The sequence below is a fragment of the Eleginops maclovinus genome, chromosome 13 (genome assembly GCF_036324505.1).
Source record: "Eleginops maclovinus isolate JMC-PN-2008 ecotype Puerto Natales chromosome 13, JC_Emac_rtc_rv5, whole genome shotgun sequence".
In the NCBI taxonomy this organism is placed as follows: Eukaryota; Metazoa; Chordata; class Actinopteri; order Perciformes; family Eleginopidae; genus Eleginops; species Eleginops maclovinus.
The window spans coordinates 10,371,655-10,395,870 of NC_086361.1; the positions used below are offsets into that span (position 1 = coordinate 10,371,655).

At 39.3% G+C, this 24,216-nt stretch overlaps 2 protein-coding genes and 1 long non-coding RNA gene across 6 annotated transcripts; 1 reads left to right on the forward strand and 2 right to left on the reverse strand.

Moving 5' to 3' along the window:
- Nucleotides 1-501: 501 nt before the first annotated feature.
- On the reverse strand, nt 502-4,602 carry LOC134874588 (uncharacterized). 4 transcript variants are annotated; one of them, XR_010167091.1, is made up of 6 exons: nt 4,531-4,602; nt 2,457-2,595; nt 2,031-2,332; nt 1,248-1,302; nt 1,031-1,142; nt 502-949 (listed from the first exon to the last, which is right to left on the reverse strand). It is a non-coding gene; the product is annotated as an uncharacterized LOC134874588 (long non-coding RNA). The 4 variants fall into 4 exon arrangements; XR_010167090.1 differs by having other exon boundaries at nt 4,526-4,602; XR_010167092.1 differs by lacking the exon at nt 4,531-4,602 and having other exon boundaries at nt 2,452-3,225.
- Nucleotides 4,603-5,115: 513 nt separating this feature from the next.
- LOC134874792 (IgGFc-binding protein-like) lies at nt 5,116-13,965 on the forward strand. Its single transcript, XM_063898985.1, has 13 exons — nt 5,116-5,150; nt 5,399-5,460; nt 5,823-6,106; nt 6,670-7,243; nt 7,493-8,091; nt 8,348-8,915; nt 8,994-9,238; nt 9,366-9,710; nt 10,367-10,934; nt 11,051-11,250; nt 11,903-12,277; nt 12,365-12,618; nt 12,818-13,965. Exons 1-13 carry the CDS (start codon nt 5,131-5,133, stop codon nt 12,825-12,827), a joined length of 4,104 nt encoding a protein of 1,367 aa, XP_063755055.1. The 5' UTR covers nt 5,116-5,130; the 3' UTR covers nt 12,828-13,965.
- Nucleotides 13,962-23,787, reverse strand: LOC134874790 (IgGFc-binding protein-like). The gene is made up of 13 exons (XM_063898984.1): nt 23,780-23,787; nt 23,174-23,224; nt 21,561-22,811; nt 20,806-21,152; nt 20,120-20,702; nt 19,422-20,029; nt 18,493-19,335; nt 17,873-18,214; nt 17,141-17,708; nt 16,757-16,956; nt 15,183-15,557; nt 14,402-14,670; nt 13,962-14,153 (listed from the first exon to the last, which is right to left on the reverse strand). Exons 2-13 carry the CDS (start codon nt 23,214-23,216, stop codon nt 14,144-14,146), a joined length of 5,439 nt encoding a protein of 1,812 aa, XP_063755054.1. The 5' UTR covers nt 23,217-23,224; nt 23,780-23,787; the 3' UTR covers nt 13,962-14,143.
- Nucleotides 23,788-24,216: the final 429 nt, after the last annotated feature.

Here is a 24,216-nt window from a genome sequence, read left to right on the forward strand (position 1 = left end):
GATACCAAATATAGATTAAAAAAGCCAGTATATTGTAGAAGAGTTGAGACATAAAACTAAAACCCATTTTTTATTGTGGTATTTACTTTGATATTTCTATTATTTAAGTTGTATTTAACTAACTTGCTATATACATTTTGTCTATAATATCTCCTAAAATATGTTTTATTTTCTTTTTCCCATCATTTATATAATTCATGGGCAATACTCTCCCATTGTTTTACTGTTAATGTTTAACTGTGTTATTACAAACTTGTCAGTCACATGTAAGGCATTTAGAATTGTATTAATTGTAAGGAAAGATTCTGTGCTCACTCAAGTTTATGGTCACATAAAGGCAAGTGACCTTTGTTTGTGAACATTTATTATTGTTTCCATTATTTTGTATCTGAACTCCATCCAAAAGATATTTAAAAAAGAACTCCAGATAGATTTGGAAACAAGTTCTACACAAACGTGAAATTATAAATAGTCTATATGGAATAAGTCTGTTCAAAAATGTTAAGAAAAATAAGACATTATTTTATTGTTTTGCTCAGGTCTGCACAATAAAGCAATCACAATCAAACCACAACAAGAAAAATACTATTATATCTGGCACTGCAAAACAATTTAAATATATGGTATGTCAAGTACAGTAACTTACACGATTTACAAACAGTACAATGAGCCCTGCCATAACAGTTCACCATCAACTTAGTAGATATTCATAAACTCCAATTATTCATTCTTTATACTCTGCAACTGAAAATTAGTATTATCAATGTACTTGTAGTTTGATACATTTGAGCTCAAAAACACATCACCATTTTATATAGCAGTAACAGGAATGACACAAATGACATCTGAAATCTAACACTTGGATCAATTGTGAATTACTGGCGTTATGGAGATCTGAGATGCCTTCTCTCCTTTATCGACAGGTTTATCTTTGGTGCCACATAATTTCCTAAAAGAAGCAAGCATATGATTATTATTGCATTCTGTAGGGTCCTACAAATGTTGAATTGATAGTATAGTTGTGACTTACACAGCCATTATGATATTCTTCACATGATCACATATTGGCCTGTACCCCGAAATCCGTGCTTTCAGGCTTTGAATCTCTTGCTCCCAGGCACCAGACTCTGATTTTAATTTTGCTAAGTGACAAAAAAGAGGGAACAATTAGAACCAAAACAGTCATTCTTGTATTACACCACATGATGGCAATAGCAGCTGACCCAAAATAGTGAGTTGTGTTGTACCTGCAAGCTCTGCGTGTTTCTGCTCAATGCTTGCCAGCTCATCAGCTTTTGTTTTCTACAACAGTGTTGGAGAAATGTCAGTTAACACTCAATACTTGAGGGTTTTTTAAACCCTACAAAAGCCTAAAACCTATACGATTAGGGGACAGGTGGAAAAAAACTCAACAATAAGTAAAACTCCTGTTTTTTAAATCCTACATGAAATATGATGAAAACAGTAGTAAAGAAGAAAAAAGTTCTGCTCCAAAATTAGAATTCATATTTTGAAAGCCTTTTTTTGTGAAATATTGGATTATTTCACCTTAGCTTTTTGAAGGTAGCATTACAAAAAATAAAATTGCTTACAACTTTTCGACATCTGAAACATGACAAGGACCTAGAACTATAATTCAATTGCAGTATAAAAGCTAAATATTTCCCTGTTGAAGTAGTATAACGTAGCATAAAACTGTGTGTTGTGGTCTGGGATGGAGCTAGTTTTATAAGGACACAGAAAAGAGGTAATACAATTATAATTTGTTATCTTTTTTTTTGTCAAACAATAGATTATTTTCCTCAGTTATTTAAAGAAACCATACAGAAGAACTGCTTGGAACTCATAATAATAATATTTAGGGTAAGGGTTAGGCAGTCACTGATGTACTGTATGTGTTCACTAAGCACTTGGTGTTAATAATAATAATTATATTCTCAAATGTGTGCTCAAGACTGCATGTTTCACTTTCTCATATAATAAATGAAGCTGCTGAAGCCAAAACCAAAAATACAACAACCACTATTTACCTTTTCTGCTTGACAGGCGTCAATTTGTTGTTTCTGCTTATTGAAATCAGGAACAGGTTGCCCCTCAAGATCCTTTGTCTCTTTTTCTAGCAAAACAGCTAGCTGGACCAACTCAACTTTTACCTTGTCTAAATTTGAAAGTTGTTTATTTAGTTTCTTTAATGTCATTGAAACCGTTTCATTCTTAATGTTCATCATGTTTATCAGTTCTTGTTGGACCTGGATTAACACCACCAGTGCCATGGACACCAGGACACAAAAAACTATTACAATCCAGTGAAACGTCATTGATGCAGTTTGGTCTGTGTGATGAAGACAAAGTGAAAAAGAGAGTGATAAATATGTGTGCAGAAGCAGATGAACTATTATTATTAGCAGTGTGACAACACATTATTTTCCTCTTTCTGAGACATGTTTTTACCTTACCTTCCTTTCTGTATGTAGTCCACTTTATCGGCTGCTTTCCGCTGTCTACCAGTTTTGCACACAGATTTTTCACTTCAACCTGGGATAGTTGATGCCCTTCAGATGTCTTCCCCTCCCCCTTTCTGAACAGACCGGTTGTCTGATGGAATGTCACATCGCAAACAGTGACATTCAGGTTACTTTGCCCCCAATAAATAAAGCGATCTTAATATAGAGGGGAGAGGAGCTGTGCTTTCCAAAAAAAAGGATATGTTGATGGATTTTTGGAACAGCTGGTCATATTGGTAACTAATCAATATTTCTGGGATTTTCAAAATATGTGTATTATACACAACAACAAAAAAGTGTTAGTATTGAATAAAGATAAAAGAACAAATCACTGTCTTGAAAAAAAACAAAACAGAAAAGTGTAGCCTACTACAACACGGGACAAAATGTAAATGACTCGGAAATTAAAAACATGAAAATGCCTCAAAAACTGTTCTCCAGGAAGTGGATGTTTTGATTTTAGTCCTGCTTCTTTTAAAGTCGCTGATGAATATCGGAAATAGGAATCAGAGTACAGGATGGGTGTGTCCACCAGTCAACAAGGTGTTTAATTGCTTATATCATTATGTATTGGTATTAATTGTGAACAGAATAAAGCAACAATAAGACTGGAGGATTTCAAATATCTGAATGTCAGCTAAGCAGCTAATTGTAATTGGTGTATCTGCATTGACTCAAGTACATACAAGTACAATTTGAAGTATTTTCATTTTCTGTTACATTATACGTCTACTAGGCATATATACTGTACTCCAAAATGTTATTAATTTGAAGATGCAGATAAATTATATAAAATAAAATCAACAAATGTATTATAATGAATTATTAGGGTAAATTAAACTTTGTTCTTGGTGAATTCAGAAGCTACCCATCAGTTAGTAAAAAAGGCAATAAAAACATTCCCCATTTACCAGCTGCAACATTAACGTAAAGTACACTTTAATGTAGCAATAATTGTATCTCAACAATGTAATATCTTTCTGAAACTCTAAGTACATTGATGCATATACTTTTGTACTTTTACTTTAGTGACATTTTGAATGCAGGACTTGTGTTATCACACAGTGGTTAACTGTAAAAGAAAATATCTCAGTATACCGCCCACCTACGTATGCTACTTGACACTTTTCTGATCAATGTATGACAATGGGAAAGAGTTTCAGCTCTTTGTTCAGCTGTCCAGTCCTTCTCTCTTGCTCTTGAGTAAAAAAAATGCACGATACACTTCCTGCCCATCACCAGCAAACAGACACAGTTAGTGACAAGATGCTGAACACAGTGGAGCATGAAGCAGTTTAAGACGGCTTTTATTAATGTATTCCTGACGAGGTAAAGGCTGTAGGGGGGAACTACAAGTGAGCTTTACTTTTTCTATTTATGGACAAAAGACACCTCACTGCAAAATGTTGTCTGTTCAGGTCTGACCAGCCCGACAGGCTTTTATACAATGGAGTAAAAAATGCTGATTTTTGCTCACAACCTGTGTCACAACGAAAGGATCTCCCTGGAGCTACATCTAAGACCATTAGGGTTTTCATTACTTATTGAAGAAAATCATTCATTTATCCTTTGCATTTTTTGTCAAAATTACTGCTATGAAAAAAAATCTTAAGTGAACATAAATGTTTAATATCCACTGTGCTCACGAGCAAATATCAAAATGGAAAATCTTTCCAAGACACATTTCAGCAGATTTGTGCATTTTGTATAAATGTGACTTTGAACTGAAGAGTCAACATGTTTTCTTTTTCTACATAAGATAAGATTCAGGATAAGATGAAGTTTTAATTTATGGGATGAGAAAATGTGAAATACACCAATTAAAAAAAGCCAACATTTGTCGTAGCTGAAAACAGGACTGCTTTTACAAAACACTCACATAAAAGTGTATGAACAGTGTAAATTAATATATAACAACTGCTACTGATATAGTATAAAAATGTGCAAACATTGCCTCGACGTTTTGCATTGTACTCCTGCAGATTAAATACAAAGGTCAGATAAAATCATAATCTATTTACCGTACACAAAACATAGTGGTGGCACAGGGCAGGAACTCCCCGGCAGGGCAGCAGAAAGGAGCTCCACTTGATACTTGTCAGCATACTAGTCACGATAGCATTGAGAAAAATTTGCTTTCAAACAACTCACACCCACCCATTGTTCATGTAGGTGGTGAGCAAACAGCCACAGAGTCCACTAATAAATCATATTTGACGAAAGCCTTACTGTAACACTGTAAAGACAAATCGATGGGCACAAAGCCAGCCGAACAATCATATAGAACAAAAGTGACGCAGTATATTAGATGATCTCTATAATAATCACAGTGGTGTTCTTCTGCAATATGATTATTTTTTACCCTTTTACCAACTATTGCTTTTTCTTATCAATTTGGTTTCACTGCCAAATAATTCATTTGTGACCTGAAAATATTTGATATAGTTAACTCGATTCAATGAACATCCGTCTTCAAGTTACGGCAACACAAAGGCTTTAGAGAGGTGTCACGTAATGTTGTGTTTGCTCACTTCTGGGAAAGCCAAGAAAAGAGGAATCTGATTGGTCCATCAGAAGAAGTCAGTATGTATTTAAGCATCCTTAAAACCTGCACCTGAACCCCCGAATGCCTGCGAACCAGCTCAGGTGAGAATTATTAGGAAAGCTGAAGTATTGGACTATAAGGACGATTTCTTTTTCTGAATAGATAAATTAAGAAAAAGTAATGGATTTGTCTGTGCATTTTTATTTTCTCAGTTTTTTAATTTGTTTAGATGCTGATTAGAAAATGTTCTTGTTATGACTTGTTTTTATTACATTTTGAATGCCTTGACAAGCCTGACATGTACATTTAGCTTATCCATTGGTATTAATACCTCCTTTTGTTCTATTAGCTCCTCTCCACGGACAAATATGGGGTTGTTTGTTGTAATCTTTTCAGCTCTTCTGCTGAGTGGTAAGTTATCAATAATTACTTTCAAAATAATGATACCTTTTCCCATAAATGAGTCATTTCAGTCAGTTTCAGTGCATTTGAGTTGAAGCAGGTCACAGCAATATTGAAAACCAAAAAGTCTTAAGAATTATTAATAATACTAAAATGAGAAATGACAAGACTATGGACATCAATTCTAGGTCCTTTGAAGGCTTTAATTGATTTAAATATAATCTTATGTAAGTGCTGAGCTCATGCATGCTGATTTTATTCTTGGCCAGATTTGATTGAAGTCTGACTCTGTTTGATGTGTGATGAACCTTCTTATTTAATCTCATCAACACCACAGTAAAGATGAACACACATTTAAAACATTTTTCCAGGATTTTGCAGAGGAGGACCCACGACTACAACACCACCATCAGGCACCTGTTGGGTCATGGGTAGTCTCCACTACACCTTCGATGGCCATAACTACACCTTTATTGGCAACTGTACCTACACCTTTGCCAAGAACTGTCATGCTGATGAGACCCTCCCGGCCTTTGAGGTGCAGACCAAGAACCTGAACGAGGGCAACGTACAGGTCCCATCGGTGGAGACGGTCACTGTCAATGTCTACGGGATCAACATCGAGATAAATCGCAATGCGTTTGGTATAGCTCGGGTGAGTCAGTCACTATGGTCTCAAAGATTTCATGTTCCATGTGTTGGCATTTTGGGAGAACTGAATACTCCATAGGCTTTTTTTTATTAATTTAAGTGAAGTAGAGGTCATCTCTTTGTTTTATTGGCATACAGGGGTTTCAGCAACCTGGGAGAAGATTCCTTTACACTTTTTTGTTCTTTATCAACCGGATGGGGGTTTAGTTGACTGATTAAAGTATTTAAAAACTAATCAGTATTTGTAAAAAAATAAAAACTGCTGGAATCTAATATGAAAAGAAAAATCTTATTTCTATGTGTTCTTTCAGGCCCTTAAAAATGACAAACAAGCAAAGGACTGTGGAAAAGCTTAGAAATTACCTTGTTTGATAATAAACTAAAGGGACTTTTCCGAGGTTGTAGTCCACTTAGCAGCATCTATTAATTGCCTTGACTGCAATTCCACTTAATGACTGCCTTTCCAATTCCAAATGCACAAACAAAAAAACAAAATAAATACTTCGAAGTGTGGACTGACCAATTGTCCTTCCTATATATTCAAGTGAAATATGCATTTATTTTCAGGTGAACTATCAAGAATGGCTGCTCCCGGTCAACTTGAACAATGGCCAGGTGAAGCTTTTCCTGAAAGGTCTGTACATCATCATAGAGACAGACTTTGGCCTGATCGTGCAGTATGACTGGGGCGAATACCTCACCGTCACACTGCCAGGGAGTTTCTCCGGCAGTGTGTGCGGCCTGTGTGGCAACTTCAACAACAAAAAGGAAGATGATCTCACGACTCCCAGCGGCTCAGTGGCCAGCAGCATGTCAGAGCTAGGACAGAGCTGGATGGTTCCCGGCACCGATACAAATTGCCAAAACGGTTGTGGCGACAATTGTGCCAGCTGCCCTTTCAGTTATGTTCAGAAGTTAGAGCAACAAATCTTCTGTAGCGCCCTTATACAAAATTATCAAGAACTTCTAGGTTGTCTACCTGACATTAACTCCAACCTCTTGAAAAGTAACTGCATGCTGGACCTCTGTAGGGGGGAAGCCATGACCGCGTATCTCTGCAGCAGTCTTCAAGGCTTCGCTGACGTTTGTCAGAGGTCTGGGGCCAAGGCAGGCTCCAACTGGAGGACATCCACTCAATGCCGTGAGTAATCCGAAGTATAAAGATCATACTGTGAATAATTAGGAAAAAAATAGCTAGATAATGTACACAGGTTGGCATACTTTTCCTTAACCTGGCACTTTCTAATTTAATTCCGTTACATTTCATATAGAAGTATTCTTATTTACCAAACTAAGATTGTTTACATACAAAACACATGACATCTGTAAATGATCAAATGTGAATAACTGAATTTAAAGGGGAGGACCTTTCTTCTCTTTGTCCACACAGCTACACCCAAGTGCCAAGAAAACAGCAACTATGAGTTCTGTGGGAGTGGGTGTCCTGCTACATGTGCAAACCCTAACCCTCCTACAAAATGCAACTTCACCTGTGTGGAGACGTGTGTCTGTAAGGAGGGCTTTGTGCTTAGTGGCACCAAGTGTGTTCCCAACGATCAATGTGGCTGTGTGTACGAGGGTCACTATGTGGAAGCAGGAGCCTCCTTCTGGGGTGATGAGACCTGCACCAAACGCATGACATGCTCCGCCGGTGGAAGTCTGTCCTCTAGTGTAACTAGCTGTCCCGCTGGGCAGCAGTGCCAAGTGGTGGAGGGGATCAGAGGCTGCAATCCCATCAACGACGCCACCTGCATGGTATCTGGTGACCCCCATTTTGTGACCTTTGATGGGGAGCGCTTCAACTTCCAAGGCACTTGTTCGTATTTGATGGCTGGAGTCTCCTCGAATCAAACCGATTTGGAACATTTTAGTGTCGTGTTGCAGAATAATGGTCAGGATAAGAAGATTGGATCCGTTGTCAAGCTGGTTGAGGTCCAAGTGAACGAGAATACCATCATCATTAGCAAAGATAACCCTGGCGCTGTTGTGGTAACGTATTTTCCAAAAAAATATATATATGCTTGTAGGGCTACAACTAATTGTTTATGTTTTCACAATCAATATGTGGTCAAACGATGTTCATACATTAATTATTCATCCTTTAAATCAATGACATATGTCCATATTTATATATTTTAAACTTATTTTAAATCCTATGTAATGGCATTAATGGCGATCCAAAGACATTTTCAGTTGTATTCCAATAACTTTATGAACCTATTCCTTTTTCATTGTATCTTTTAAGGTCAATGGTTTGCTCTCCAACCTCCCTATGACGCTGAACAGCAATAAGCTCCATCTTTATATGAGTGGCTGGTTTGCTGTAATCGAGATGGACTCCGGAGTGAAGGTGTACTACGACTGGAACAGTGTAGCATTCGTTACCGTTCCCAGTACGTACATGGGCGCAATGCAAGGGCTTTGTGGCAATTACAACCTCAACCCCAAAGACGACATGCAGATGAGAGATGGCAAACAAGCAACCTCTTCTGAGGATTTGGGTCAAAGCTGGAAAGTCGCCACGACCCCCGGCTGCGTAAACGGCTGTAGCGGTCCCTGCCCCGGCTGCAACTCAACTCAGAAAGACACCTACAACACCAACAGTTACTGTGGCCTCATCAGCGACCCTGCAGGCCCGTTCAGAGACTGCCATGCCAAGGTGGACCCTACAGGCTTCCTCAACGACTGCGTGTATGATGTCTGTCTTTACCAGGGAAGTCAGAGCATGCAGTGCAAGACTTTGACTGCCTACACAGCCGCCTGCCAGCTGCAAGGTGCCACAGTTTACTCCTGGAGGTCAGCTGAATTCTGTGGTGAGGACTTTTACTATTTATCACAACATATTCTTATTACTGGCTTCAAAATTAATTGTGATCCCGCCCTCTTTCTAGCCGCCCAGTGTCTATCAGAAAGCCAGTATCAGCTCTGTAGCAGCGGCTGTCCCCGATCTTGTCAGAAGGACTGTGGAGCTCAGTGTATGGAAGGATGTGTCTGTAATGATGGTTACCTGATGAGTGGAGGTGAATGTGTGCCTGCCAACCAGTGTGGCTGCACATATGAGGGACAATACTACCAGCAAGGACAGGTCTTCTACCCTGATGCCCTTTGCCAGAACGAATGCACCTGCAATGGCACAGTAAGGATGACATGAACGGAGAGTGTATAAAGGAGTTATATTTGATTATTTTATTAAGACCTGTTTAGGGAAATAGAAATGCATTTTAACACATGACAATGATCACGCGGTATGTCTCTCATAATAGGTGACGTGTAAGCAGTCTACTTGTGGTCCATTTGAGACGTGTGGGGTGAATAATAACGTACGATCATGTCAGCCATCGAGAAAAGGACTGTGCACCATCTCCGGAGATCCTCATTACAACACCTTTGACAACACAACATATGACTTCCAAGGCACTTGCACCTACATCGCGGCTGAAGGCTGCCACCTTGACGGCACCCGGCTCACCCCCTTCTCTGTGGTGGTGGAGAATGACAAGTGGTATGGTTTGTCATTCAATCCCAAGGTGTCTGTGACCAAACTTGTCGCGGTAGAAGTTTACGGAACCATTTTGATCCTTCGCAGGGAAGACATTAACATGGTTTGGGTATGTAACTAATCATCATTACAGTCCTCAGCCAATAATATTTAGAAAAAAGGTATCAAATGTCAATGTGAAAATTATTTGAAGTGATGAATCTACAGGGAATTGCCACCTGAATCTACAGCTCCTTTTGGCTTTGCTGTCATATTGACATAACATATTGTTAAGGTTCTTGAAAGGCTCTAAAACCCCCCTGGACACTAGCTGCTTACCATGAAACAGCAGACTGCTGGTGAACTTGGTGGTGCACTTAGTGCTATAGAGGGAAATATTTCTCAGACGAGTTGGTTGAAACCAAAAACAGAGATAAAACTAAGTGAATGTTGGACTACCTCAAGTGGCCAGAAACTGCAAATGAATGATAGTATAGCCCAATGACTGCTGTATGTGTAAATATGTTTGGTTACAACTTTACCATATCAATTTAAAAGGTGAGAAAATGCATGTGCATTGTTCAGAACTGGTTACTCTCTGCCCATAACTCTTAAAGGAATCTTTTATTGCAGGTTAACAAACCTTGATTGAGAGAGAGAGTTTTGCAAATAAAAACAACAATAATAGCAGACATTTTAAGTAGTCCAAATTAAAACAAATGCCAGCAAATGTGGCAAAATAGAAGAAAGTGTGGATCATTTAAGCAAACGATTAAATCTCTGCAGGTAAATGGGATCCTTAATCACCTTCCACTCAACCTCAACAACGGAGCAGTGAAGGTTTATCAGGAGGGGCAAAATGACATCATAGTGACCGACTTTGGCCTGAGGGTCACGTATGATCTGGTCTATCACGTCACAATCACTGTCCCTGGAAGCTACAGTGGCAGAACATGTGGTCTCTGTGGCAATTTCAACAACGACAAAGCAGATGAGTTCCAACTCCCAAATGGAACAATTGCCAAAGACTATCAGAGCTTCGGAGCAGCTTGGAAAGTGCCAGTGATTGGAGCCGTCTGTGAAGACGGCTGCATCGGCAACCAGTGCCCCATATGTGATGAATCTATAAAAGCTGTGATAGAGGCAGAATGTGCAGTTATCAGCAACCCCAATGGTCCATTTGCGGCTTGCCAGGGTATTATTGATCCCACCTCCTACTTCAGAGATTGTGTCTACGATGTTTGTATGGCCGAAAATGATCCAATCATTCTGTGCCACAGTATTTCTGCATACATGTTAGACTGCCAAGACTTTGGTGCAAAAATTGGGAACTGGAGAAATGCTTCTTTCTGCCGTGAGTCTGCTCATTTGTATTATTCCTTGGACACTGTAATATCTGTTTCTGACTCAACATTTGTTCAGCAAATTTACTGTAAACAATAATTCCTAACTCTTTTTATTTACTACCAGCTTTACCATGCAGTCCTGGCAGCCATTATGACACTTGTATACTGCCTTGTACCACTCCATGTCCGGGTCTGGTTGACACCCTCACATGCACTACGACTTGTGTGGAGGGCTGTGCCTGTGATAAAAACTACTACTACAATGGAACTGGCTGTGTGCCCTTTGACCAGTGCAGCTGCTATTACAATGGACATACTTACAAGGTGAAAAGATAATGTATAGTTAATGATTAAGAGGTAGACCTGATAAACTACAGCTGCGGTTTTAAATGTCCATGATTAAATAACCCGGATGTTATTCAGTTTGTTAATAAAGCCTTTTTGTTTCTTTCAAAATTTGGCCACAAGGCTTATAGAGAAAAGCAAGATGGTTTATGGCGATAAGATTAATGCATCCATAAAAGCATTTTAAATATTTTATTTATAACTTGAAAAGTGCTATCAGCATATAACAAGACATTTAAGCATGCTAAAACAGGCTGGCGAACATTAAAACATTACGTGCTGAAGCATGAGAGCATCGTCATTGTAAGCATTTTGACATGCTGACGTTAGCATTCATAGCTTCACAGAGATGCTAGCATCACTGATGATTATATCATTTTTTACCACTATGGGCGATCCGATCTACATCCTTTGGGAGGCTGGTCTATCAAAATTTAACAAAGGCTGGAAAAATAAAGTGATTTAATTTGATCTAAGTTTAGCTATTATGGGTTAGTCATATATATACTACAACTACAGTAGCAAGTTTCTTCACATAGCAAATGGTCTGCCTCTTGGAAACTTTAGCTCGGCTTTCCGCATGTCCTTATCAACCGTTTTAGCAATTTCCTAACCCTGTGTTTCGTTGCAGATTGGAGAGTCCGTTATAACTGATGACTGTCACAGGATTCACACCTGTACGGCCTCTGGAATAGTTGTGTCCAAAAACATGACATGTGACCCTGACCAGAGCTGTTTGGTCAAGCAAGGTGTGATGAGTTGCCAACTTCAGCAGTGCCTTTTGGAGGCCAATGGGACCCTCACAGCATTTAATGGTGATAGTGGTACCATAACAGTGCCAGGAGTCTATGAGATGATGCAGAACTGCGACGTCTCTCAGACAACAGATTGGTTTAGGGTGGTGGCGAAGTTGGAGACGTGTGCTCCAGGTGTCAACACGATTTTGGCCATATATGTGTTTTTCAATGATGTGATGATCACAGTCAACAACAAACATGACATATGGGTTAGTCAGTGTCTTTATCAAAACATTATCTTAATATTAATTTAAAAAGTAATGTGTTCCTTTAAAGTGTTTAACTTTTGTTCGCAGATAAATGGAAGAGAGCTTACTCAGACGAGTTTCACCAGGAGTGATGTAAACTTGGTGGTTTCTGACAATACAGTGATAATCGACAGCACTTCCACCATTCATGTGTCCTTTAGCTCGACTAATGAAGTCGCCATTAGTGTCAGTGATATAGTAGCAGACTTGGTATGTGGCGCATGTGGTACGATCAGGCCTTCTCTCATAGAACTCAAGTCACTGAACATTGGGCACTGGAAGGCTCCTGACTTTCCCCAATGGTAAGTTACATTAAATACTTTAAAAACATGTACATTTTTCTACAAACTAAATCTGAAAATCAATTGATATTTACTTTTGTCGTTATCAGCATTTCCTTCTCGACTATGCTATATGCAGATGATATGATTAATATCTGTATCCATAAGTGTCAACTAATTTGACAACTGCTCAATTTGACTAATTCTTTTTCTTTTTCAGTGATGTTTAAATTGCAGACCAGCAAGTTTTGTAAAAACTGCATCGATGAGAATCTTTCAGCGATCACAATATCCATGAAAACCCTATTCCTTTCTCGGTTTCAAATGTAAAAATTCTCAAATATATATTTGTCTTGCAAAACAAATAAATGAATCTTGAATTGTTTACATTATAATATGATATATTTCAAACAAACCCTAAAATTGTGTGCATAAGGTTGGTTATGAAAACCCAAATTGGTGATAAAGTATAATATACAACTTTAAATGAGTTGTTTCAGTTTTTTCATCTACAAAATGTACAGTTAACATTTGTTTTTTGATTTGTTTGTCAGTTTGAACAGTCTGCTTATGATACAATGCCATTGCATTATTAAAATATAGCAAAATGGAGACCTGCATAATGATCCTCAAACATATACACTTTTCCAAAATGTATTTTGGACTTTACATTTAAACACTGAGGTGAATAATTACACCAGCTTCTACTGCCCTCTGTGGTAAAGTCTCTATTTTGTGTTCCTTATCTAATGTTAGATGCATATATCAGATGTTGCAATATGTATTTGAGATACAGGTGATGATGTATATATTGCTTATCACAAAAACATTGTAGTCATTAATGGAAAGAATTTGATTTTAAGTAGAACATTTTTTTAGGACCTCAGTGTAATAATTTAACATGACGTCCTCAACAGCTCTGAGCTGAATGATTTGTGAAATTGCTCAGTCACAAATTGTGGCAGAACTTTAACATATGGATGTAAAAGTTTAAAGAAATAGTGCATAGACTAGACTAGTGAAAGGTTGCTAAAGGTGTAAATGGACTCAAAGGTTAAGACTGACAAACAATGTATTGTAAGTAGTATTTGACAGAGCACGTGTAAATGATAGTGATACATTTTCACACACAGACCTCAAAGTGTTTCAAAAGACCCAGCAAATCTTCAATTTGTCCTGAAATATTAAAAACATTTGGTTTCTAGATAACCATAATGAACACTGCTCATTAATTAATCTGTATATGTTGTCATTTCACTAACCAGAGTGCATTGTTTCTTTCATAATGTTTATGGCATTTACATGCAATCTCCAATTATTTTCTGTAACTCAAAGCTTTTACAAAATAAACCAAGAGCCAGACCTGGATTCTGCGTTGAGCAAGAACTTTATTATGCAAATATATAACAAACCATTTCATGTAAAGCTTAACAAGTATGATTAACACTAATACCATATTGGAAATGTATTGGATTTATTGTTGAATTGTCTGCAGATGATTATTCTGTTGCACTGATCTCTGGCTTTTGAGTAGAGGATATCTTCTTCACAACTCACTGCAAAAAGAAAACAAATACACTTTTGACACATTTGTGGATCCACCAGAACTCACATTGTTACTGTATTCAGAAATGTCTTTCAAATGTGGATTGCTCAATGTGTTTACAGCTTCATAATAACCGCAACAATCTTAAAGGAAGGTAGAAATGTAGTATTTTAATGACATTGAGTCGACTGTCACACATATAAACCTCCGTTAAACCTTATTTAGGGTACTTAAAACAAGCCTGTATTATATACTCACCAGGTAGGGAAGTCCTGTGCAGAAAATGAGGCCATGTACTCCTGTATCATCAACTGTGAGAAGCCCATGGTGTTTGTGGAGGCTTTGAAATTGTCACATGCTCCACACAAGTTGTCCACTATGGTGTCACTCACAGTAACAATAAGCTGGGAATTGCTGTAAGACAGCTGGAAGTGTGACGTCTGCTCGATAATCACCTTTTTCTCATCGCGTCTCACAAAGATATTTTTACCTGCCAGGCTGGGGTCATTTACCTTTTTACCATTGACCTGTAAACAGCATCATATTGATTATTGTTAATAAGAGGTTCAGATATTGGGGCCATCTGGTATACGCGAAAATAACATTTGACAATTTGCAAAATAGGAACACATTGCATATTGCAGAGAGTTAGATGAGAGGATCAACCCACCCTTATCTTTCCTAGGCTGGAGCAATGAGATGGTTAGCTTAGCATAAAGATTTAAATCAGAAGGATTCATCTAGTCTGGCTCTGACAAAATGTAACTAAATCTGCCTACAAGCAACTCTAAAGCTTTGATTAAAACACTGTATCTTGTTTGTTAGTTCTGTATAAAGTGAATTGGACTATTAATTGGCTGCAGGAAGCGTTGATCTCCAAGTCTCTTCTACCTCACAGAAAGAGACAAAAGGCCTCCAGGTGGTCCCTGCTCCAAACTTAGTAATAGTCCTGCACAAATCCCTGGTACCAATGTTTCTCATTTAACTCAGGAAACCAAATTCCCATATCATTTTGAACCACTAATTTAGAAATACCCACCCAGGTCTCCTGTCTGTCGGTGACGGTGATACTCAGATCGTTGAAGAAGACGTAAACAGCGACCACGCTCCTCACTCCAGTCAGAGGGCACTCTTGGAGCCTGGCCACAACTCTGAACCAGTCGGCAGCTGATTCATCACAGTGTGTGATGATCTCGTAAGCTCCCATAACAGAGATAGTGCCGGATGTGCCACTGAAGAGCATGATGAAGCCTCCGGTCTCCATCCGACACTCTTTGGGACGGCAGCCAAGGACACCTTTGGTCAGCTGGCATTTCTCTGTAACACTGCATGAAAACTGCTCACACTCGACTTCACCAGATGTTGTACAGTTGCAGATCTGCTGGCAGTCGTCTGATACCACAGACTCGCCAATCTACAGAAGAGAGTAAAGCAGAAACAGTTCATTCGTCTGAGCATTGTACAACACAATGTTAATTGCAAATGACATTTCAATGCTATGTAAAGTATTTTTCTTCTTCTTACTAAATACATTGGACGGTTGGTGCGTGCAATACTAAAGAGAGATGTTGTTTGTTTTTTTCATAATCAAATTACTGTATGTGTAACTTTATATATTTTATAGTGTAAACATCATTATGCAAGGCTGGTCTGGTATAAATAAATGAAGGGTATGGCTACGATGAGTCCATTACCTGCAAATTAAACATAATTTCATTATAATTTGCCAGTGTATATCAATGCATTACCAGAGAATGTAAATTTGATAGAAAATGTCTATCAATTAACTCTATTTGTCATATGAGGTTTTTTTGGGTCTCCTGATACAATCTCAAATGTCATTATTGGGGGCATTTTTTTACCTGATCAGTATGGACTTGTTTGAGCAATTAAGCCTGATCTATTCCTGGTTTACATCAGCTACCACACAGGTGTTTTTTTTACATGTGAAGATTTCATGCATATCAGTGCAACAGGTGCTTAGCTTAGTGTAGAGACATTTAAAAAGCGTAAACCACCATCTCTGCCAATGTCTGCCTGGAAAGCAGGTATTAAACCTAAGAACAGGGGCGTAGCTATGTTTTCAAGTTTGGGTGGGCTTAGCACAGAGGTGAGGTGGAGCTGTGTGCGTGCTAATGCGAGCACTTTTTTAAAGGTGTGGGGGCACCTGCATGGTAGTACAATAACCAGGAACTCAGATGGCATGATGATGGATAAGTAAGTCTGGGAGTTTTGCACTGAGCAAAGCCACTACATACACATAGTGTTTTGTGCTGGTTGCGTCTTCAATATATTCTTCATGTTAACCAGGTCCATGTTACCTAGCCTTAGTCATGTTGACACGTCTTAGGAATAGAGTGGACTTCACTTTTTTAACATTTTAAAGTGAATTGCATGCATCTGGTGCACCTTGAGAGCAAAATGAATATGCTAGATCTAATAGAAGTTTGTGGTCTTGGTAAGGGGAGGGGGCACAACTCTCAACACTAAATGAGAAAAATATATCAATCAATCAAATTATAAAAAATACCATAACCAACGACAATTAAGGGAAATAATTTCATTTAAAAAAACATTATTCTTCTGAAGCCCACCTAAAATGGGTTACCTTACCTTGTAGGTACGTCCGTTGTGGTAACAACTGCATTGGTCCAGGGCAACGCAGCCAGTCCCATTGAAGTAGTGGCCTTCATTACAGGCGCAGCCTTCAGCACAAGTAGCGGGGCAGCTGATGGTGTCAGTGAGACCAGGACATGGAGAGCCACAGGTTTCAGAGCAAGTCTGGTAGTGACTGTTTGCAGGACACGTAACAGCTACAAAATAAAGCATATTGGGAGCATAATTTTACACCTCTTTTCTAAGCCTCAAGGCTAGTTTTAAAAATATAAAACCTAGAGAGTTAAATTGACCTTGTTGCATTTGAAGGTGAAGGTCTATTGGAAAAATCATAACCCTTAGCTTATGAGTATAATTTATTACACAGCCAACAATACATACGGCAGAAATCAGGGGTCCTCCAGTTGTTAATTTTTACTCCAATGGTCTGACAGTCAGTCATGTACGCTGAGATGCTGTTGCATAGAACGTCTTTGCGTCCCTGAGACATACAGACGTCATAGACACAATCTCTGTAGTAAGACTCAGGATTAATTTGGCTGTGGCAGGCAACAAAGGGACCAGTAGAATTTGTGATGCTTTCACAATCTTTCTCAAAGATTTTCTTTAGTGTGCTGTCACATTTAGGGCACTGGTCGCCACTGCAGCCATCCTCACAGACCACCCCCAGCACAGACGCTTTCCATGCTGCTCCAAATGTCTGCATGTCCTTGGTAATTGTTCCGTCAGGAAGTTCTAACATATCTGGCTCGTTGTCATTAAAATTGCCACATAGACCACAGGTTTTGCTCTTGTAGTTGCCAGGAACAGTGACAGTGACTTTGTAGATCATATCGTAAGTCACTTTCAGGCCGAAGTCAGTTACAATAGCATAGTGAAAACCCTCTTGGAAGACTTCTATTTGTCCATCATTGAGGTTAAGAGGAATGGTTGACAAGGTGCCATTCACCTGGAGAAAACAAAAAAAGCATCAGGTGTGTTAAGTTTTTTTAATAGTTTTCATTTGAGCAAATGATGCTGTTTTTTAGAAATAGATATTATTTAGATTGCTAAAAGACAGTCAGTTTGAATTCATCAATAGAGGACCAACATTTATTTAACAATGTAACTCACCATGATCGTTCTAAGTTGATTCATTCGGAGGACTAGAGTGGTGTCATACACCTTCACAGCAACAAGCTTGGCTACAGCTACATTTGGCGTGTCTGTCAGTGTCCATTTCTCATTCTCCACAACCACAGAGAAGGCTTTGAGCCGTGAGCCCTCCAGATGGCACGATTTAGCTGCAGTGTAGGTGCAGGTGCCTTGGAAGTCAAAGGTGTGGTTGGTAAAGGTGTTGTAATGTGGATCACCTGCGATTGTGCACGTTCCATTTCCCACTGGATGGCATGATCCAACATTGTTGGTCAGCACACACATCTCAAACAGCCCACAAGAGTGTTTCTCATGAAGCATCTAGTGTAACAGAGATGTTTTTAGATCAGCTATAAGGTAAAGTGTTATGAATAGCTGCTTTCTTATTGGACAAAAAACCTACTCCATTAACATATGTTCCATGTAATGTAGTTGATGTAAAAAAAAACCAGCTGTTATATGCTATCCTTTTAACTACCAGTCCCCAGACAGAAAAAGGTAAATATAGTTGGCTGATCTCCATAAAACAATCTTCATTCAAACACAACCTCAACAAAATAATACAAAAAAATATATCAAAAAAAGGGTATAAAGCTTACCGTGCCATCTTCACTGCAGGTGAACATTTGCTGACAATCTGCTGACAGAAAACTCTGTCCCTGCTTGTAGGTTTTGCCTTTGTACAGGCAACCACACTGGTCAGAAGGCACACACTTGGAATCACTGAGTAGGAAGTCATCTTTGCACTCCCATCCTTCCTGGCAGGGCTTCTTGCAGTGAGAGAGAGCTAACCTGTTGTCACAGGTTGCATGGCAAACATTGCCACAGTGTTTATATTGACTGTTGGTTGGAAGTTGAATCTTAGATATGGGACAGAAGTCTGTTGATCTCCACTGGGACACATTGACTCCTCTGCTTTGGCATTCAATGGTGTAACGGCGGAGATGGCCACACCAGGAGCCCTCTTTGCCATTGTAAAGGCACACATCATACACACAACTCTGAAAAACTCTTTCAGGTTTTATGATGTCATGGCATTCGCCGAAGGGGCCTTTGGGGTCTCGTATTAAACCGCAGTACCTATTAGTCTCATATTTGTCTTTCTGGGTGATGTCACAGCTTGGACAGTCCTTGCTGTTCTTGCAGCCATCTACACAGCCTGGGATCTCTGCAACCCTCCAACTTTTTCCCAGTTCCTCTGCAGACTCAGCCTGTGTGCCATTCTTCAACTGCATGTCATCTTTGGGGTTCTGATTGTAATTGCCACACATACCACACATTTCATCTTCATATGTACTTGGTATTTTGACATGAACTGTCGATTGCCAGTCATAGGAGATTAGCAGGCCAAAGTCAGTCTTTATCTCAACAGAGTCACCAAATTGGTTTACAGTGAAATTGCGTTTATATTTGACAGGTAAGTGTATAAGTTCTCCATTCATCTGCAAAACAAGATTGATCAAATGAAACACATGAAAAAACGAAAAAAGCAATCATACTGTGATACATTTCCTAAAAGGTCTCTCACCATGACTAGACCTTTGTGTTTTCTAGAGACAACAATGGAAGTTTCATAAAATTTGACCTCCACCAGCTTTGCACCAGAGTCCACTCTGTTACTATAGGCATCATTCTGCACATAAACTTCAAAATGTGGCAGGGAAGGATCTTTCGAGCAGACCCCAGCCAATTGATACACACAGGTGCCATGGAAGCTGTAATCATGCCCATCAAAGGTCTCGTAGTGAGGGCCACTAATCATGCTGCACTCAGCAAAAGTAATAGGGTCACATCCGATAAGGTCATCAACCACCTTGCACTCATACCCCTTAGGACAACCTGGTTTCTCACAATTCACTTCCTTGGTAGTGCCGTTGCATGTGCACTTCTCGGTACAGTGGTCATCAGTGAAGACAGAGGCTCCATCCTCTATGTACAGGCTCTTGTCTTTGTACTGGCAGCCACACTGGGCCTCACTGACACACTCTGTGCCGCTGAGCAGGAAGCCTTCGTCACAGACGCATGTCTCCACACAGCTTCGGTTGCACTTTGCAGCAGCATCTGGGTATTCACAGGTGGAAGGGCAGGCCTTTCCGCAGAACTCATAATGACTGTTCTCCGGGCATGAGGGTAGAGCTATTTCAGACAAAATCACATCAAGTTAGCATCACAGATTGCGTGTGAAATCAAAAAAGTAAGAGATTTGAAAATACTATGGTTACTCACGGCAATTGGCGAAATGCCTCCAGTCGTAAATTTTCACACCGGCCCTCTGACAGGCATCAGCGTACACCTGCAAGGTGTTACACAGGAAGTCCTTGAACCCATCACCCATGCACATATCAAACAAACAGATCTCATGAAAGACTTTGGGGTCAATGACAGCATTACAGTCACTGAGCGGTCCATCCATAACGTCGCTGAGAATACGGCAGAACATCTTGGCAGCGATGCTATGAAAGAAACTGTCATGATCACAATTTTCACACTGGCCCGAGCATTCGTCTTCACAATGAGCATCATCTGTCACATTAGGAACTCTCCAGCTCTTTCCCAGGGCCGCTACATTGCTGCTCTGTGAGCCACTAGGAGTCACCAAGTCATCCTCCTTTTTGGTGTTGAAGTTGCCACACAGGCCACACACCTTGCCAGAAAAACTGCCCGGCACTGTGATGACAAGATACTGTTTCCAGTCATACTGCACGGTCAAGCCAAAGTCTGTCTCAACAATGACAGACAAGCCGCTCTGTGATAACTTCAACTTCCCATTTTCCAGATTGATGGGGAGATTCCACAATGTGTGGTTCATCTAAAATATATTGAGAGACATTGTTTAATACAATAAGTGATATTTTTTTCACAGACTCCTTGAGTAAGAAATGTAGTCCAGTTTATTAAAAGACTGTACTCACCCTGACAAGGCCATACTCTGAGCGTGCAATGGTCACAGTGTACCCATACACCTTAATGATCACCCTGCCAACAAACGTGACCTTTGAACCCTCAAGTTTGTAATTCTTTGCATCAACCTCAAAGGCTGGGTGGTCCTCATCAACTTTGCAGATCTTGGCCATCGTGTAGGTGCAGCTGCCCATGAAGTTGTAGTAGTTGCCGTCAAATGTGCGGTAGTGAGGATCTCCCATAGCCCAGCAGGTTCCAGCTTTGATGGCTGGTGGTTTTTTGACGCATGTTGAAGAATTTCCTTTCATCTGGCACACTTCATCTTCTGAACATTTCATGGTACTGCAGTCATGTCTCTCTGAAAAATTTGAAAAAAAATTACCCTTATACTTGCACTTAGATGATATGTTATATAAGCATAGGCTATGCTAAGGTGCACTATGTGATGCTGTACGGTACTGTAGGCTATACTTTACTATTCTTATCTTATCTTAGCTTATGCCGATTGTGAAGGCCATGTCCCTTGTAATTATTTTTTTAATATACATTTAGTAGTAAAAATCTTTTGCCTCCAAATCTACTATGATGATTATTTGACCTTCTTGATTGGTACGTGCCGTTATCTCAGATAATGGTCTCGAGATGACAAAGTCCTTAACTTATGATCTTGAGAAAGTAGGATTAAACAAAACTAACAGTTTCCGTACTAATACTGAACTTTCTATTCTATGCCTTTTATTTCATAATGTTGTGACTCATTCTTTACCTGCTGGGTTTGCAGCTGCAGGGGATCCATACCCATTAGCATTAGCAACACCATAACTGTAGACTCCAAATGGAGACTCGGGGTGAGAAATCTGAAAGAAGTTTGCCCCGGTGCTATAGTACATCTCAGCCCAGGAGAAATCAGTCCCATCCACTTTTTGCCAGTTGAACTTTGTCGTTTGGGGCTTGGGGTCAATTTTGATGCCATCCAGGTGTTTGTTCTGAGCCACAACTATGATATAGTTGTGGAAATTCTCCTGTCCCTCCAGGGAGTAGGAAGTGCTGAATTGACTTGTGGGCAGTATAGTCATCAGGAAGGGATCAACATACTGAACTACATCATCAGGACCTCCATTGAATTCAAACAGCACCTGTATACCTTTGTCTGATGTCAAATACATAGCAAGTGGCCACTGAGACTGGAGCTCGAGAGTTTGTCCCGCAAACATATGGTAACTCTGGACCTTTCCATCTAAATTCACGATTATTTCGGTGTGCTGGGATGCTTGGAGGATAACACTGTCATATGTAGAGGAATATGTGTCGCGGTAGGGCAGGGGTGCAATGATGAATTCTTTCCCCCAGCTGTTCACAGGGAGAAGTTGTTCATAGACATGGTTGCAGGCAGTAAACTTCTGGACACAGCTATGTCCCGAGGAGACGGCGACAGGGAGGTGGGACACTACGTTAGTACCTCTCAGGTTATCCTGACTCTGAATCTGAACGGTCTCAAATGGCTCTAGCTTCAGGGACATCTTGCTTTGTCTCCTGTAATATTTCCCTTGGAATCTGACAGAGCCCTGTAGTAAAATCTCAACAAAGTTGGGGTCCTTGTGGTTAGTGATAGAAAATTCTTTAAAGGTGTCTTTCAGGTTGCTGGAAGGAGTGAATATGAAGTAGTCAGTCCCCCAGTCCTTCACTGGGTAAATCACAGAGGTGTCAGCCGTGTATTGCTTGAAGTTGAGAGACATCACAGTAACATCTTGGCTCGCCTCGATCAGCACAGTCTGATTGAACTTTTCACTGCCTCTCATCTCTACACTGTCAGGTAGTTTGAAGGAGACACTCGAACCAGGACTTATTTCCCTTTCAAAGACCTCACCCACAGCAGACACCTTGACCGTGGTGCTGCCTTGTGAAGAGGGCAAAGCTGCAACCTCAACTACGAAACGAGTATCTTTACCATCCACGCCAAGATTCTGCATGAAAGATGTGGCAAACTCTCTTCCTGCTGGTGAAGCAGAACAGATTCCTGTAAAGAAATCACATAACAATAAGAAAATACGATGTGAGAAAAATCCAAAAGTATAACCTCATCATTAAATGCCACTGAGAACATGTTGTTTAGTAAACATAGAAATACCACAATTTAAAAAAAAAATCTGAATTGTATTTTAAAAAAATGGATGCAAGTATAAGCATGAAAAAATCCTTGAAGTACCAAAGGTAGAAAAGTCTTGATAATACAAAATCACTTATTTATATTAGTATAGTATATTTTACATGAGTGAAATATATACATGTTATGTATTATTTTAAAGGGATAGCAATGTATGTTTTTTGACATGAAAGCACATGCAGAGTAGTAAAAGTTGCCTTCTTTTGATGACTTACCACCAAGCAGTACAACCACCAGACAGTAGACCAGCCCTTCCATTGTTGAACCTAAAATCATTTAAACACATCGCCAAAGTTAACCATATTATATCATAAAAATACCGGGCCGAATCTTAGACACCATAGGACACTGTTCAAATTGTAAAAAAATAAGTATCGTTCAAAATCACAGGGACCATAAACTGCTATATATGTTTAATATAAACATATTCAGAAAGAAACAGAAGGCAGGAGTTAAACAAGCGGCAGAGAAGGGATTTCTGGCACAAAGTACACCACTTCAAAAGTACATGAAAAAAGGACAAGATTGGAGACTTTAAAACTTTGACAACACTCATACAATAAATAAAACAATAATAAAATCGTATTAAAATTAGAAGTTTTAATGTATTTTTTGCCTCTTCAGACTTTAACAAATACAATATTTTTTAGCATGAAGCATTTCAGATTTGTAATAATAAAGCACAAAGGTTTTCTTCTAGGATATAGATATTAAAATCAGAACAAGCTGTTACAAATACTTTTAGCTTTAAAATAAAAAAATACTTTAGTGGTTTGTTTAAGTGTATTTATGTGTCTGTAATATTTGCAAATCAACCTCACCTGAACCACAAATTCAAAGATCCAGTAAAGAGCATTTCGATCAATGTCCTTTTATTTGTCTTGGTAATGCAGAGGAAGCCAATCAGGGAGAAGGTGACAGGGTGCAGCACGGATGCAAGGTCATCAACCAAATCAGTAATCAAATGGTAACACTTTCTCTTGGCAAATATAACAAGTCAGATGAAAGCCAAATTGTCAACTTGTCAGAGTTTCGTTTCAACTAGTTTAAAGAATTTTCGGGATAATAGATAGACTCACTAAACAGCCTTTCACCTGAACATAACGCTAAATTATATTTATGAGAATGTACTGTGAGCTTTAGACAATTCAACAGTTAGACTCAAATAAAAAAAAAGGACTTCTATCAAAAATACTTATTATGAATAAATGATAAAAGGAAACACCAGGAGATTTTATATTGAGAGACCATGTGTGGG

Coding starts and splice junctions, on each gene's coding strand:
- LOC134874790 (XM_063898984.1), bottom strand. CDS start 23,216: ATGGAAGGGCTGGTCTACTGTCTGGTGGTTGTACTGCTTGGTG. Junction 16,957..17,140: donor GAGGACCCCTGATTTCTGCC/GTATGTATTGTT, acceptor TTTATTTTGTAG/CTGTTACGTGTCCTGCAAAC. Junction 14,671..15,182: donor CCGACAGACAGGAGACCTGG/GTGGGTATTTCT, acceptor TGCTGTTTACAG/GTCAATGGTAAAAAGGTAAA.
- LOC134874792 (XM_063898985.1), top strand. CDS start 5,131: ATGCCTGCGAACCAGCTCAG. Junction 5,151..5,398: donor ATGCCTGCGAACCAGCTCAG/GTGAGAATTATT, acceptor TTGTTCTATTAG/CTCCTCTCCACGGACAAATA. Junction 5,461..5,822: donor TTCAGCTCTTCTGCTGAGTG/GTAAGTTATCAA, acceptor ACATTTTTCCAG/GATTTTGCAGAGGAGGACCC.